The sequence below is a fragment of the Globicephala melas genome, chromosome 3 (assembly GCF_963455315.2).
Source record: "Globicephala melas chromosome 3, mGloMel1.2, whole genome shotgun sequence".
NCBI lineage: Eukaryota > Metazoa > Chordata > Mammalia > Artiodactyla > Delphinidae > Globicephala > Globicephala melas.
Genome location: NC_083316.1, coordinates 170,706,116 through 170,721,727, shown reverse-complemented (window position 1 = coordinate 170,721,727; position 15,612 = coordinate 170,706,116). Strand labels below are relative to the sequence as shown.

The following is a 15,612-nucleotide window of genomic DNA, read 5'->3' as shown; positions in this document are numbered from 1 at the left end:
AAGCCTGCCCGGGCCCTCTGGTGACCCGTCTCCAGCTCCTGGCGCCACCTGGCCTGGTGGAGCTGTGGGCACTGCTGTGGAGACCCCAAGGGCCAGGTGGCCCCCTGGAGGCGGTGGCAGAAGCCCTGTGCAGTGCCGGGGGCCCAGCAAGCCGGTATGAGGCCAGTGACCTGAAGGAGCTGGTGTGGCAGGAGCGGCACGGGCCCTGCCACACCACAGCCTGAGTGGCTGAGCTGGCTTCCCAGCCGGGGAGGTGGGGCCAGGACGTGGGCGGGCGCAGGGCCTCATGGTGCACCCCTCGGCGCTAGGCTCCACCCGCACTGAGCTGGTGGGGGCCCTGGACGCCCACCCCCTGTCCCACCGGCTCTGGAGGCGCCTGAAGCCGCTGGTCCTGGGGAAAGTAGTGTTCAGCTCACGGCCCAGGTGACGGTGGGAGGGGTCCCACGTCCCGGCCTCAGACCAGGGCGGGGAGGGCCCTGACCAGGAGACCGGCGGCCCCTGGGCTGGGTCCGGGAAGCGGGGTCTAGAAGGGGTAAGAGTTTGCCAGGTTACAGACAGCGCTCAGAGGCACAGGATGGAGCAGAGGGGGGGAAGCAGGAGGGGTGGGCAGGGGTCCTCAGAGGAGGGGAAGGGTCGTGAACAGGCAAGGCCGGCATAGACCTCGGCGCCCGCCTCCTGCAGGTGAACCAAACCTTCCAGGGGCTGGCGCTGTTGAAGGGCATCCAGGAGGTGTGGGAGCTGCTGGGCGCCCCGCTCTTGAACTTCGCGAACGACAGCGCCGGCGTCGCACGGCTGCAGGTGGGGCCAGGACGCCGGGCAGCAGAGTCATGCCCTGCTGAGGATTTGAGCAAAAGGGCAGGGCCTTCTGGGCAAGGGTGTGGAGCTGGGAAGTGGTATCCACGGTGAGCTCCGGCCGCAGGGATGGTAAGAGGGGTGACAGGCCCTGAATGCCCGAAACAGACTCCCACCTTCCCCGACACCCCCCAGAGGCTCCTGCAGGTCACAGGAAGAAGGCAGCCAGGAGCTGGAGGCCAGGACCGGGGAGAGGCTCTTCGTGCCTTTCTGAACCCCCGAAGTGGTGGCTGCAGCTGGCATGAGGCCCATGCTGATATGGGACACCTGGTGGGCACACTGGGCCGTGATGGAGGTGAGGGGCCGCCCACCTGGGGAAATCTCTCTGAGGGGAGGGGCAGCCCTGCTGTGGGACTCCTAGGAGGAAACGCGGCTCCACCCTCAGGTCCAGAGGAGGACTCTGGGACCTCGGACCCACGCCCAAGCCCCTCCCAGTGCGTGACTCTGGACGAGCTGGAGGCTGCGCCCTCAGAGGCTGCCCTGGTGGAGCGGGCCCTGGAGCTGCTCTCCGAGCCCGAGGACTTCCCGGACTCTTCGCAGTCCCCAGGCCCTGGCCATGTGCGCATCAAGATCCGCATGGACATCGATGACGTCACAAGAGCCAATAAGATCAGGGACAGGTGGGGGGCCTTGTGGGGCGGGGCCGAGGGAATGGGGATGCCAGGGAGCATCCCACCTACCATAGACCTTGGTAGGTGGAGCCCAAGAGTCCTTAGACCAACTGGGGCCTGCGGTGGGCGGAGCCTATGGTGTGAGGGGCGCGGCCAAGGGCTTGGCAGACGCGGGCTCAACCCTCGGCTTCTGGGATAAGATTAGAGCGCTTAAAAAAAAAAAAAAAAAAAAAAAAAGATTAGAGCGCTTGGGGCTCCCCTGATGGCGCAGTGGTTGAGAGTCCACCTGCCGATGCAGGGGACACGGGTTCGTGCCCCGGTCCGGTAATATCCCACATGCCGCGGAGCTGCTGGGCCCGTGAGCCATGGCTGAGCCTGCTCTGCAACGGGAGAAGCCACAACAGTGAGAGGCCCACGTACAGAAAAAAAAAAAAAGAGCGCTTGGCAGGTGGGGCTACGTGCATAATTGAGGAGGCAGGTGAGGGCGGAACTAAAGTTGTGATGGGCAGGTCCCAGCCACTCCCATACTCGCCTCAGATTTTGGGACCCCGGTGCGGCTGCTGACGCGCTGGTGTGGGGCGGCTTCGTGTACCTGCAGGACCTGCTGGAGCGCGCAGCTCTGCGCGTGCTCACTGGAGCCGCGCCCCGCGCCGGCCTCTACCTGCAGCAGATGCCCTACACGTGCTACGTGGACGACGCGTGAGCGCCCCCTCCTCACTCATTCACTCAGATGCCAGATCCCGGGTCTCAGGGTGCGGCCAGGGTTCCGTTTGCAATATTCACGCAGTCAAGGCTGAGAACTACAGTTTAGAGGGACCACTCTCCGTGACTTGTAGCGGGAGGAGGAGGGATTCCTGAGGGTCGGGGGTCTCCGGGAGCTGGGAGAACGTGGCCTAACAGCCAGAACCCTGAGGCACCATCAAGGGTCTGATGATAAGGGAGAACAAATGTCCCCGGCTGGCCTCACCTTGGGATCCCAGTGCGCGCACCCTCGTGCCAGATGGGGGCAGCGCGGCGTCTCCGGCCTCCACCCCAGCTGCCCACTGCCCCAGGTTCCTGCGCGTGCTGAGCCGGTCACTGCCGCTCTTCCTGATGCTGGCCTGGATCTATTCGGTGGCGCTGACCGTGAAGGCTGTGGTGCGTGAGAAGGAGACGAGGCTGTGCTGCACGATGTGCGCCATGGGGCTCAGTGGCGCCGTGCTTTGGCTGGGCTGGTTCCTCAGCTGTCTCGGGCCCTTCCTTCTCAGCACCGCGTTGCTCGTGCTGGTGCTCAAGGTGGGCGCACACCGGCCTTCCCGGCTCCAGAATGGGTGCGCGTGTACGCGGGAGGGTAACAGGCAGGGGGCGCCTCGCGGGGTTGCGCGTCCCTGGGCGAATCCGTGCGCTCCCTCCAGCTGCCTTTGCCTCCCTGCAGTCGGGGACATCCTCCCCTACAGCCACGCGGTGGTGCCCTTCCCGTCCTTGGCGGCTTTCAAGGTGGCCACGGTGGTCCAGAGCTTCTTTCTGAGCGCCTGCTTCTCCTGAGCCAACCTGGCAGCCGCCTGCGCGGGCCTCGCCTACTTCGTGCTCTATCTGCCCTACGTGCTGTGCGTGGCCTGGCGGGACCAACTGCCCGTGGGCGGCCGTGTGGCCGCGGTGAGAGCCGGGTCGGGTGGGGTGCGGGGGTGCAAGGCACCCTTAGCTGCCCTTGCTTTCCACCCACCTACCTACCTGCCCCAACCCGCAGAGCCTTGTGTTGCCCGTGGCCTTCGGCTGCGGCTGCGAGAGCCTGGCACTGCTGGAGAAGCAGGGCGAGGGCGCGCAGTGGCACAACGTGGGCACTGGGCCTATAGCCGATGTCTTCAGCCTGGCCCAGGTCTCGGGTCTTCTGCTGCTCGACGCTGCGCTCTACGACCTCGCCACTTGGTACCTGGAGGCTGTGTGCCCAGGTGGGCCGTAAGAGGTGCACAGGCGCCAGGGAGGCTGGGCTGAGGGGCGGGGCCCAGGATGGGGCGGGGCTTAGGGGTCTGGAAGCCGGAGGTGAGAGGGTGGGGATTCCTGGCACCTGAGCACATGCGCACAGGTGGCTGCATTTGAGGGATGGTCTGGGGCGGGTGGGTGGGGCTTCCTGATTACTTCCTACCTGGATGCCCTAATCCCAGGGGTATGGCCAGCAGCCGGCACACACCAGGGGAATGGGCTCAAGCGGTAACTGAGTACCACTCCCCACAGGCGAGTACGGGATCCCCGAACCGTGGAACGTTCCCTTCGGAGGAGCTACTGGTTTGGGCCTCAGACCTCCAAGTGCCCAGCCCCCTGCCCCACAGGACCCCAAGGGTGAGGCCCGACAGACCTTAGCAGCCACTTCCCTGTCTGGATTCCCAGGCCCCCCCAAAGCCCAGGTTCCCGCGGATCCCAATCCTCTGGACTCCCCTAGTTCTCCAGGCCCCCTGAGGCTCCCCTAACTCCTACAGAACCCTGCCCCACAAGTCCCCGACTCCACAGACCAGCTTGAACAGCCCCCAGGACCCCGGGGGCTCCCATGGCTGAGTCTGCCCTCCTTCCCCAATGCTGGTGGAAGAGGCGCCCCCTGGCCTGATTCCAGGAGTCTCCATACGGAGCCTGGAAAAGCGCTTTCCTGGTAACCCACAGCCGGCCCTGCACGGGCTCAGCCTGGACTTCTACCAGGGCCTCATCACCGCCTTCCTGGGCCACAATGGGGCTGGCAAGACGACCACTGTGAGCAGCCGTCGCTCCCCTCCCCCCCAGTTCCTCTCTCCCCGCCCCCCAGGGCCTCAGCTTGCACACCTGTTCAAGGGGAAGGACATCTGGGGTCAGAAGGTCCCTGTCTGTACAGTGAGGGCAGGACACCCCCCTCCCCAGTTCACTTTGGGTCCCCCCCGCAAGTTCACTTTGGATACACAATAAGTAGGCGATAAGTATATTCTCTGAGCCTCACTTTCCCTCCCCTGTAAAATGGGAACATAATACTCCTTCGGTCTGGGCATACAGTAGGTGCCCTATATGTGCTGGTGCCTCTTCTCTGGGAACCTCAGTTTCCCCCTCTGAAGGAGCAGCTGCTCTGCGATCCCTGCACCCCCAGGTCCATCCTAACCGGCCTCTTCCCACCCACTGCTGGCTCCGCCTGTGTCCTGGGCCACGATGTCCGATCCAACATGGCAGCCATCCGGCCCCACCTGGGAGTCTGCCCACAGTACAGTGTGCTGTTTGACATGTGCGTCTCAGTGGGCCTGGGGCATGGCAATGGGGCGCTGGGTGCTCTCTGGGCCCCTGCCCACCATGGTAGCCACCCTGTCTTTTGCCCATGGCCACAGGCTGACCGTGGATGAGCACGTCTGGTTCTATGGGCGGTTAAAGAGTCTGAGTGCAGCTGCCGTGGGCCCCGAGCAGGACCATCTGATGCAGGATGTGGGACTGGTCCCCAAGCGGCATGCACAGACTCGCCACCTCTCTGGGGAGGAGCCTTTGGGTCTGCAGAGATGAGGATGGGGAGGGGGCTAGGGCTTTATCCCGAGGATGGGGGGATGTCAGAGGAGACAGGAACTGAGGTCCAGGTGGGTAGGGAGAGGCGCAGGAAGAAGGGAGGTAGCCCTGCCCAAGCCTGTGGGTCCTGTTGAGATCCCAACCCCTGTCCCAACCCAGGTGGGATTCAGTGGAAGCTTTCAGTGGCCATTGCCTTTGTGGGTGGCTCCCAAGTCGTTATCTTGGATGAGCCCACAGCTGGTGTGGACCCTGCTTCCCGTCGGGGCATTCGGGAGCTGCTGCTCAAATACCAGGATGGTAAGAATTGAGGGTGGCCTGAGGTTCCCCTGGATTCTGCTTGAGAGACCAGAAGATGTTTCTGACAAAGAGGTGTTGGGGGATGGGGTTTTGAGGGATGAGTAGGAGTTCACTGCATGGGGCAGAGACCACAGCTTCGGCAGCCTGATGGCATGAGTGGGTTGGGTCCCATGCCCAGATCGCACATTGATCCTCTCCACCCACCACCTGGATGAGGCAGAGCTGTTGGGAGATCGTGTGGCAGTGGTGGCGGGCGGCCGCTTGTGCTGCTGTGGCTCCCCGCTCTTCCTGTGGTGTCATTTGGTCTCCAGATACTACCTGACACTGGTGAAGTGTCCCCCAGCCCTGGCCACCAGCAAAAAGGTGAGGGCTGGGCTTCTCTGGTGGCGCAGTGGTGGAGAGTCCGCCTGCCGATGCAGGGGACACGGGTTCGTGCCCCGGTCTGGGAAGATCCCACATGCCGCGGAGCGGCTGGGCCCGTGAGCCATGGCCGCTGAGCCTGCGCGTCCGGAGCCTGTACTCCACAACGGGAGAGGCCACAGCGGTGAGAGGCCCGCGTACCGCAAAAAAAAAAAAAAAAAGTGAGGGCTGGAGCTGACCTCCATCCACTGTCTCTCAAGGCTCTGGCCAGCCCTGCCCGCAGGGTGACCCTGACTTGAAGGACAACATGGATCCTGGGCAGGAAAGGGAGCCAGGCAGCCAGGCCAGCACTGCCGGTGAGGGCCGGGGTGGGAGAGCCAGAGTGAGGGGCTGTTGGGTGACAGTGGCTTGGTTCAGGGCAACAGGGCTTCACAACCCCGGGCTTGACTCCTGACACCAGGCTGAGCCGACACATGGACCTACTCCTGGACTCTGACCCTGGGTGGACTCTGGCTCTGACCCCGGGTCAAGTCCTGCCCTTGGGTACCTAATCCTGACGTCCTCTGCCCTCAGGGACAGGTCCCTCATGGGTCACCCAAGCCCCTTCTCCAGGGGGGCAGGGATGGGGGGGCGGGGCAGGAGCCACGGCTGCCCACGCCTCCAGGGCCCCTGACATGCTCAGCTGCTGGCCCTGGTGCAGAGCCACGTGCCCGGGGCACGGCTGGTCAAAGAGCTGCCACACGAGCTGGTGCTGGCGCTGCCCTACCAGGGCGCCCCGGACAGTAGCTTCGCTGAGCTCTTCTGCGAGCTGGACCAGCGGTTGGGGAAGCTGGGACTGGCCGGCTTCGGGATCTCCGACACCAGCCTGGAGGAGGTGTGGCTCCTGGGGGAGGTGTGGGGGTGCCAGGAGGAGGGCTGCCTGGAGGAGGTGGTGCTTGGAAGGATGAAGAGGAAGACGTCTGCCTATTGACAGCTGGGTGTCCCAGGGTGGAGTCGGCACACAGAAGCCTGGAGACTCAGGGGCCCTCCGGGAGGCCTGGGGACCCCCAGTGTATGAGGGGTGGTGGCTCCCAAGTCCCCCTCCCTCCCCTGTGTCCCCAGGCTCTGAGCGCCCTGCTTCGTCTCCCCAGATCTTCCTGAAGGTGGTGGAGGACTGTGCTGTGGACACAGGCCCAGGGGGTGCGGCCGCAGGTCTCTGTCTTGATCCCTCAACCTGGTCCAGAGTTGGACCTGACTTTAGACCAAGTCCCCATCCCTGGCTGACGTGGCCCAAGGCATAACCCTGACCTCCACCCTTGATTCCTGACCCCTCCACTGTGAACCTTGACGTTAGCCCAGACCCCAGGCTGAACACTAACCCTGACCCTGAACCTGACCCCAACACTGGTAACTCCACAGATGGTAGGCCCAGGCAGTACCCGTGCTCAGGCATTGCTCATCTGGACGCGACTGCAAGGCTGCAGATTCTGCTAGAGGAATCAGCCCTGGAGAATGGGGGGCTGGGTGAGTTGTCCCCACCCGGCCCTGTGGCCCCTCCTGGTCCCCGGGGCATGAGCACTGACCCTCCTATCCCTCACAGCAGGATCTGCCCCCGAGACACAGGCCTTGCAGAGCTCTGGGCCAGACGCCGCAGGCTGTGTACATGGCTGGGTGCTGGCCCACCAGCAGCTCCGGGCCTTGCTTCTCAAGCGCTTCCTGCTTGCCTGCTGCAGCCGCTGTGGCCTGTTCGCACAGGTGAGGGGGGCCAGGCACGAGGGAGGGCGTGTGGGGGACCCTGAGTGCCTGTTCTCCACTCTGTGACCTAATTCAACAGCCTAATCCCAGGTGTATCCCCTACTCTGAACACTTTTTGAGAGCACTGGGGAGCCATGGATGGTTCTAGAGCGGGATCAGGGAAGGGTGCGGGCAAGCTTGGAGGGCAGACCAGGAGGGCAGCTGATGGGCTGGTCCTTCAGATTGTGCTGCCTGCCCTCTTCATGGGCTTGGCACTGGTGTTCAGCCTCATCATGCCTCCTTTCGGATACTACCCAGCTCTGCAGCTCAGTCCCAGCATGTATGGCTCCCAAGTGTCCTTCTTCAGGTGAGTGCAGAGGAGAGGGGCCTGGTGGTGGGAGCGCCAGGAGCCTGTGGGTACAGCCCTGACTTGCGCCCCCTTTGCGCAGCGAGGATGCCCCAGGGGACCCTGAATGTGCCCGCCTGCTCTAGGTGCTGCTGGAAGAGGCCGGATTGGAGGAGGCTTACCTGAAAAATAACTCCAACAGGTGAGGGCCCGCCAGCCTGGACCTTTCTCCTCTCTGGTCTCAGTTTCCCTATCTGGGCTCTGGCCAGTGGGCCTCAGGTGCCTCGGGTATCCCCCATGCCTGCTTGGGAGCTGGGCGCCCCCACATTCCAGGAACCCTGGAAGCCGGGTGCCCCAGCCCTGCACCCACCCCCGCAGGGCACCTGAGTGCACACAGCCTGCCGTCTGCCAGTTCTCGGTGCCCGAGGTTCCTGCAGATGTGGCTAAGGTCCTGGCCAGCGGCAACTGGACTCCGGAGTCTCCGTCCCCTGCCTGCCAGTGCAGCCAGCCTGGTGCCCACTGCCTGCTGCCCAACTGCCCTGCTGTGGCCGGCTGCCTCCCGCCTCCCCAGGCACCGACCAGCTCGGGCAAAGTGGTCCAGGACCTAACAGGCCGGAAACTGTCTGACTTCCTGGTCAAGACCTACCCACGCCTGGTGCGCCAAGGGTGAGCACTGCCCTGGACTTGGCGTGCCCGGCCGTAGCAGGGTCCTCAGGTGGAGGAAGTGTTCTGTTCCTGGGGGAGGTTGGGGAGAGGGTGATGTCCAGCCTGGGGTTCCCAGCTGGGGCTTCCTAGGAGCCTTCCATACCTCATCGTTTCTATTTATCTCACCCAACTCAACTCCCCAGAATCTCTCTGTCTCTGTCTCACTCATCTTTGTGTCTGTGTGTTTGTCTCTATCACAGCCTGAAGACCAAGAAGTGGGTGAACGAGGTCAGGTGAGGAGTGTCCTCTGCCTGGGCTCCATTCCTGTGCCCTCTGCCTGCCTGCTGGGAGACCTGCCACCCCATCCTCCCCGACCCTCAGCTGCCCCTCCTCCACTGCCTCACAGGTATGGGGGCTTCTCCCTGGGGGGCCGAGACCCGGGCCTGCCCTCGGGGCTTGAGGTGGGCCGCTCTGTGGAGGAGCTGCGGGCACTGCTGAACCCTCAACTGGGAGGGGCCCTCGACCACATCCTGAACAACCTCACAGCATGGGCTCTTGGTCTGGACATTCAGGATGGCTTCAAGGTGGGAACTGGGAGTGGTGGGCTGGCGCTGCTGGGCGTAGTTCTGACTCCCGCACGCTGACCCCTTGGCCCTGACCCTACCACAGATCTGGTTCAACAACAAGGGCTGGCATGCCGTGGTGGCCTTTGTCAACCGAGCCAACAACGCTCTCCTACTTGCCCGCCTGCCACTAAGCCCCGCCCACCGTGCCCACAGCATCACCACGCTCAATCACCCCCTGAACCTCACCAAGGAGCAGCTGTCTGAGGCCACGCTGTGAGTCCCCCAACTCTGTGTATCCCCCCAGCATCAGTTGGTTTCTCTGTTGTTTGGGGCGATGGGAGTTGGATTTACGCTCTGCTACGCTCTTGCTGTGTAAATGGGGAACAGGGACTGCTCCTCTCCACTCCCTAGGCCAGGGTAATGGGACATCATCAGGCTCCATGGGCTCCAGTCTCCCCCAGCTGCCTGCACATTCTCGTCACATCAACTTTTATTCTACTAGAGACCTGGAAAACCTCTCCCTGCCTAATGACCCGAAATGGCTCAAGCCATCTCCCCCATCCATACCCAGCCCTGAGGACCTCTGTCCCATCAGTGGTGTGCACAGTTCCCCTCTGAACAGCTCACGTACCCTCGCCCCCAGAATGGCCTCCTCAGTGGACGTGCTTGTCTCCATCTGTGTGGTCTTCGCCATGTCCTTTGTCCCGGCCAGCTTCACCCTTGAACTTTCTCTGGGACATGGTGCGGGGACTGCCTGGAGGGGTGGGGGCCCCGCCACCACTTGCCACTGTCCCTTCTGGCCCTTTCTGGGCAGGGACTTGTCTAGGATGGCCCAAGTAAAGTCTTGGGGATTGTGGGAGACCTCATGTCCTGCTACCCAAAGCACAGGGAGGAAGTCAGGGTGGGGCACAGTGCCGAGGGTGCCAGTTCCCACCCCTGCACACTGAGGGGGGACACTGCCACCTCCAATGCAGTGTAACTACTTGGTGCCAGTGTCCATCGTGGTGGTCATCTTTCTGGCCTTCCAGCAGAGGGCGTACGTGGCCTCTGCCAACCTGCCTGCCCTCCTGTTGTTGCTACTACTGTATGAGTGAGGCCCCTAGCCCTTCAGGGCTTGTTCTTACTGACCCCCCACCCCCAACACTGTTGAGGGAGATGGGGCTCTGTAGCAGCTCCTAAGGAGAGGGTATGGAGCTCTGAAGTGACCCCAAGTGTGATCTAATTCAGCGGTGTGCCGAGGTGGCCTTAAGAGCTCATCTTGGCTTGATCTGCGTTATAGGCCTAAAACACAGAATTAGGAAGGGAGATCTGTATTACTTTTAGGGCTGCTCAGCCCCTGTCTGGCAGTAACAGTGGCTCCTGTTACCCCTCAGCTGGTCCATCACACCGCTCATGTACCCACCCTCCTCCTTCTTCTCCATGCCCAGCATGGCCTACATGGTGCTCACCTGCATCAACCTCTTTATCGGTATCAACGGCAGCATGGCCACCTTTGTGCTCGAGCTCTTCTCTGATCAGGTGGGACCCGACAAGGTTGGGCCTCGAGCTCTTCTCTGATCAGGTGGGACCATGGCCTCGACAAGGTTGGACTGGGCTTCGGCTTTGGCCCCTTACCCACCTCCTTCTTCCTGCCCCTGAGTAGAAGTTACAGGAGGTGAGCTGGATCCTGAAACGGGTCTTCCTTATCTTTCCTCACTTCTGCCTGGGCTGGGTGCTCATTGACATGGTGAGGAACCAGGCCATGGCTGACGCTTTTGAGCGCTTGGGTGAGGACTTCCCTCCAGGTGGGGAAGTGCCAGATGAGAGTCAATTCTATAGGGTAGGGACAAACAGTAGCCCCCAGGAAGAGACCTGGAGGTCTTAGGTGGCCCCCCAAGGGCTTGAAGGCCAAGTTAGACGTACAGCAAAGCAGCCATAAAATCTAATTCCATTGGTCACATTGTAAAAGGTCTAAGGCTCTAAATAAGGGAGGTGGTGATACCGCTGTTTCCTTTTTCTTTTCTTTTTTTCTTATATATATGTTTTAATAGATTTATTTAATTTATTTATTGGCTGCGTTGGGTCTTCAGTGCTGCGCGAGGGCTTTCTCTAGTTGCGGCGAGCGGGGGCTACTCTTCGTTGCGGTGCACGGGCTTCTCACTGTGGTGGCCTCTCTTGTTGCGGAGCATGGGCTGTAGGTGCACGGGCTCAGCCGTTGTGACTCACGAGCTCCAGAGCACAGGCTCAGTAGTTGTGGCATGTGGGCCTCATTGCTCTGCGGCATGTGGGATCTTCCCGGACTAGGGCTCGAACCCATGTCGTCTGCATTGGCAGGTGGATTCTTAACCACTGCGGCACCAGGGAAGCCCCGATGCTGCTGTTTTCCATGCCAATTAGACCCCAGTTGAGTGGCCTATTCAGCTTGGTCCTTTCCCTTAAGAACCCAGGGTGACCTGAATGGGGAGAGGCCCAGAAACCAACCCCCTAAAATGACCCAATCCCTCCTTCATGTCCTCACAGGAGATGGGCAGTTCCAGTCACCCCTGCGCTGGGAGGTTGTCAGCAAGAACCTTTTGGCCATGTTGATACAGGGGCCCATCTTCCTCCTCTTTACACTCCTGCTGCAGCACCACAACTGCCTCTTGCCACAGTCAGTGGGGACCACGGAGGGTGGTAGGGGCTGGGATCTGGCTTTGGGCCCACTCATGTCTCTGTCCTCAGACCCAAGCTGAGGCTGCTGCCTGCCCTGGGAGAGGAGGATGAGGATGTGGCCCGTGAGCGGGGGCGGGTGGTACAAGGAACCACCGAGAGGGACGTGTTGGTGCTGAGGGACCTGACCAAGGTGGGTGCAGAGTGCTGGGTTGGGTGGCTCCCACTGGCCCACCCACCTTTCTCACAGACCTGCATCCCTCCCAGGTGTGCCCTGGGCAGAGGACACTGGCTGTCAACCTCCTGTGTCTTGGGATCTCCCCTGGTGAGGTAAGTCCAGGGTGGAGGTCCTGGTGCAGGGGTGAGAGGCTGCCCTACTGTGCACCCAGTGCTCTGTACTGTTTGTGCCTACTTCCTTCTACTGAACACCTACTGTGAGCCTGTTTCCCTTTATTGAGCACCTACTGTGCACTTTTATTGAGCACCTACTGCCTGCCAATATTTGAAGTCCTATTTTGAGCCAGCGAATCTCATTAAGCACCTACTGCATGCTTACATTTATTGATCCCTACTGTGTGCAATAAGGTATTAATAAGATCCTAGTGAGGACGGATTTATTATTGAGCATCTATTGGGCTCCCATACATATGCCTGTTACCTTAATCAAGCACCTACTATGTGCTAGCACTTATTGAGTACCAGTTGTATATACTAAAGCATTACTGAGCCCCCCTTGTGTGTACCAAAAGTGTATTGAACGTCACCTTTGTGATGATCAACTTTTATCAAGTTAACAGCATTTGTTGAGCCCCTACTATATATGTGTCAAGCACTTGCTAACAACCAGTATTTAGTAGGCACGTGCTTTGTACCAGTTCACATTCAAGCAATTGCTTTGTGCAAACTTTTCTGCTGTGGGCCGTTTACTGGCCACCTGCTAGGGGCTGGCACATACCTGTGCACATGTGTGGTGTGTTAGTGTCGTAGTCACTCTTTAGCAAGTGCCTACTGTGTGCAGCCAACCTCTCCACTGTGGGCTGACTGCACACCCAGCATGAATTCTCAGCAGGTGCCATTGCCATCAGGTACCCACTGCATGGCAGGAAACATTCTGAAATCTCCTGCCTCGATATTTATGGAGCACTGGTTGTGTGTGACCTTTATAGGATACATACTGCGTGCCAGGATTGGTTAAACACATGCTGTGTGCCAACCAGAATTCCTGCTGTGTGACAGCTGTATGCCTACCCACACACCCCAGTATCTGCCCCAGGGGTCCCTTTGTCCACAGCCCTCCACGTGGAAACTGAGTAACCCACCCCCAGAAATCAGAGATGCTGGGACAAGTGTCCAGGCCTCTGTGAGTACCATCTCTGGGTGTGCCCACAGTGTTTTGGGCTGCTGGGCGTGAACGGAGAGGGGAAAACGTCCACGTTCCACATGGTGACTGGGGACACGGTGCCCAGCGGGGGCGAGGTGGTGCTGGCAGGCCACAGGTGAGGGGCTCTGGAGCCTTTGTTCCTCCCTACCCCCCACCTTTGCATGCACGCATCGGGTGGGGCTTGAGTCCCTGACCCCCACACCTCTGCAGGGTTGACTTGGCCCTGAGACACCTTCTGTCCCTTACCAGGGTGGGTGGGCGGGCCCTGAGACCCCTGCTTGCCCCCAGTATGGCCGGGGTCCAGCTAGTTCCTGAAGTTCTCTGTTCCCCATCCCCAGCGTGGCTCGGGAACCGGCCGTAGCTCACTGCCGCATGGGCTACTGCCCTCAGTTGGATGCCATCTTCGAGCTGCTGACCGGCCGCGAGCACCTGGAGCTGTTTGCACGCCTGCGCGGTGTCTCTAGGCCCCGGTTGCCCAGGTGACACTCCCCACAACCAACCCCTCCGGTCTCCGCCCCCAACCCCGCCCCTGGACCGTAGCCTACCCTGGTGCTCCTTGGCCACACCCTGAGCCCAGGTCCACCCACGCTTGGTCCTCTGGCCCCGCCCCTGCCCTCCCCCAGCTCCTACATACTCACTTGGGTCTACCTCCCTTTCCCACTGTCCTCCCTGCTTAGGGACCCGCCCCTTCCCTCCTTGACCCTTCTGGCTATGGCCCCGCCTACTCACTTCCTGCTTAGGGCTTCCTGGTGGCTTCCTGCCCTGGGCCAGGTCCTGCCTCTCCCTTACTCTGGCCCCGCCCTCAGGTAGCAGTCCTGCCCCTGTACTCGCTCTGGCCCCACCCTCTTTAGTTACCTTCCACCCCCTTCCTCGCCCTAGCCCCTCCCACTCACCCTGCTCCCCCATGCTCACTCTGCCCCCCCTCATTCTGGCCCTCCTCCTCACTCTGGCCCCCCATTCTCTGACCCCCGCTATCCTGGCCCCCCTGCTCACTCTGGTCCCCCTACTCTGACCCGGTCCCCCCCCCAATGCTCACTCTGCTCCTCCCACTTCGTCCCGCCACAGACAGCAAGCTCGGGCCTGGGGCGCCTGGGGCGCCTGGGCCTCCCTCAATGTGCGGACAGCCCCGTGGGCACCTACAGCCGGGGCAACAAGCGGAAACTGGCGACAGCCGTGGTTCTGGTGGGGGATCCAGCTGTGGTCTCTCTGGTATGTGAGGGGGAGGGCAGGGGGCGTGTGCGCAGAGTAGGGGCGGGGCCCCGCTTAAGCATCTCCCTGCTCCCAGGACGAGCCACCACTGGCACGGACCCTGGCGCACGGCGTTTTCTCTCGAACAGCCTTCTGGCCGTGGTGCCCACCTCACACATGTGGGCCCTGAACCGGACGGCTGGGTCTGCGGGTCAAGGTGTTCCATCCTGGGGAGAAAGGTGGACCAGGCCCGAGCTAGAGGCTATCAGAGCACAGGGTCACAGGGGATGGCATGGTCCTCGCTTGGGGGAGGGTGCCAGGCCTGAGTGGGAGAACACACGGAGGTGGTACCCGGCCCAGGGAACAGAGCAGTCTGGGCCTGACAGGAAGTGTTCAGAGCACAGGGTGGTCCAGAGCTGGAGGCTGAGGGTCCCCAGCAGGAGCAGCCCAGTGCCCGGCACCGCCCGTCCAGGCCTGGCCAGAGCTCATGGCTCCGGGCTCCCACAGCATGGAGGAGAGTGAGGCGCTCTGCACGCACCTGGCCATCATGGTGAACGGGCGGTTCCGCTGCCTGGTCAGCACGCAGCACCTCCAGGGCCGGTGAGTGGGGTGAGGCTTCAAGGCCTGGGTGCGGGCAGATCCGGGTGGGGGTGTAGGTGGGGCCGGAGGGGAGATCAAGCGGGGTCAGGTTGGCTCTCAGTGGGGAAGAGACAAGCATCATGGACTGTCCAGGATGAGAGGGGTGATGAGGTCTGATGGCTGAGGGTGGGTCCATGGGCGGAGACACAAGAAGGTCTGCAAGTGGGTGTGGCCCAGAGGTTGGACTGGGGCGTGGCATTGTGTGGGCGGGGCCTGGGAGAAGCAGGGTTAGAGAAGGGATGAGCATGTAGGAGGGGTGAGGACGAGCAGGGGTTGGGGTCAGGTGTGTTGGGCAGGGGGTCAACAGGAGCCAGGTATAGGGGTGGGGCTAGGAGAGAGCTGGAGGGTGGTGTGGGTGGGTCTTAGGAAAGAGCGGGCTGCGGGACTCCACCCCACCCCACCCTACCCTAGGTTCGGGGCTGGCCACATGCTGACCCTGCGGGTGTCCGAGTCTCAGTCCGAGTCGGTGGCAGCCTTCGTGGCAGCCACGTTCCCGGGGGCCGAGCTGCGGGAGGTGCGCGGTGGCCGCCTGCGCTTCCAGCTGCCTCCGGGAGCGCGCTGCGCCTTGGGGCACCTCTTTGGAGAGCTGGCGGCACGTGGCGCAGAGCACGGTGTGGAGGACTTCTCTGTGAGCCAGACCACGCTGGAGGAGGTGACCTCAGCGCCAGGACGGGGCTGGTGGTAAAGGTGGGGCTGGGGGCCAGACCCTTCAGCTGACCTCCCTTCCTGTTTCCTTGGGCTGCCCAGCACTAGGTATCCCTGTAACTCTCCAAGGATCAGGGGAAGGAGGAGGACGAGAAGGACGCAGAAGTGGGGGCGGACCCTGTGCCAGGCCCACAGAACCCCAGACTCATCACCCAGTTCCTCGAGGACCACAGCATGGCCGGGACGGTGCTCTGAGCC

At 61.9% G+C, this 15,612-nt stretch overlaps 1 protein-coding gene across 1 annotated transcript; it reads left to right on the top strand.

Moving 5' to 3' along the window:
- The first annotated feature begins 286 nt into the window (after positions 1 to 286).
- ABCA7 (ATP binding cassette subfamily A member 7) lies at positions 287 to 15,609 on the top strand. The gene is made up of 37 exons (XM_060295560.1): positions 287 to 400; positions 682 to 798; positions 988 to 1,147; positions 1,238 to 1,472; positions 2,001 to 2,162; positions 2,516 to 2,781; positions 2,989 to 3,098; positions 3,190 to 3,391; positions 3,675 to 3,779; positions 4,048 to 4,181; positions 4,499 to 4,677; positions 4,778 to 4,932; positions 5,106 to 5,243; positions 5,422 to 5,606; positions 5,887 to 5,985; positions 6,304 to 6,495; positions 6,734 to 6,794; positions 7,002 to 7,106; positions 7,186 to 7,337; positions 7,559 to 7,683; positions 8,041 to 8,328; positions 8,568 to 8,600; positions 8,714 to 8,891; positions 8,977 to 9,146; positions 9,517 to 9,614; positions 9,867 to 9,963; positions 10,247 to 10,391; positions 10,516 to 10,639; positions 11,373 to 11,502; positions 11,574 to 11,694; positions 11,769 to 11,831; positions 12,891 to 12,997; positions 13,221 to 13,338; positions 13,948 to 14,091; positions 14,543 to 14,670; positions 15,121 to 15,361; positions 15,484 to 15,609. The coding sequence occupies exons 1-37, from the start codon at positions 287 to 289 to the stop codon at positions 15,607 to 15,609; spliced, it is 5,307 nt and encodes a 1,768-aa protein (XP_060151543.1).
- Positions 15,610 to 15,612: the final 3 nt, after the last annotated feature.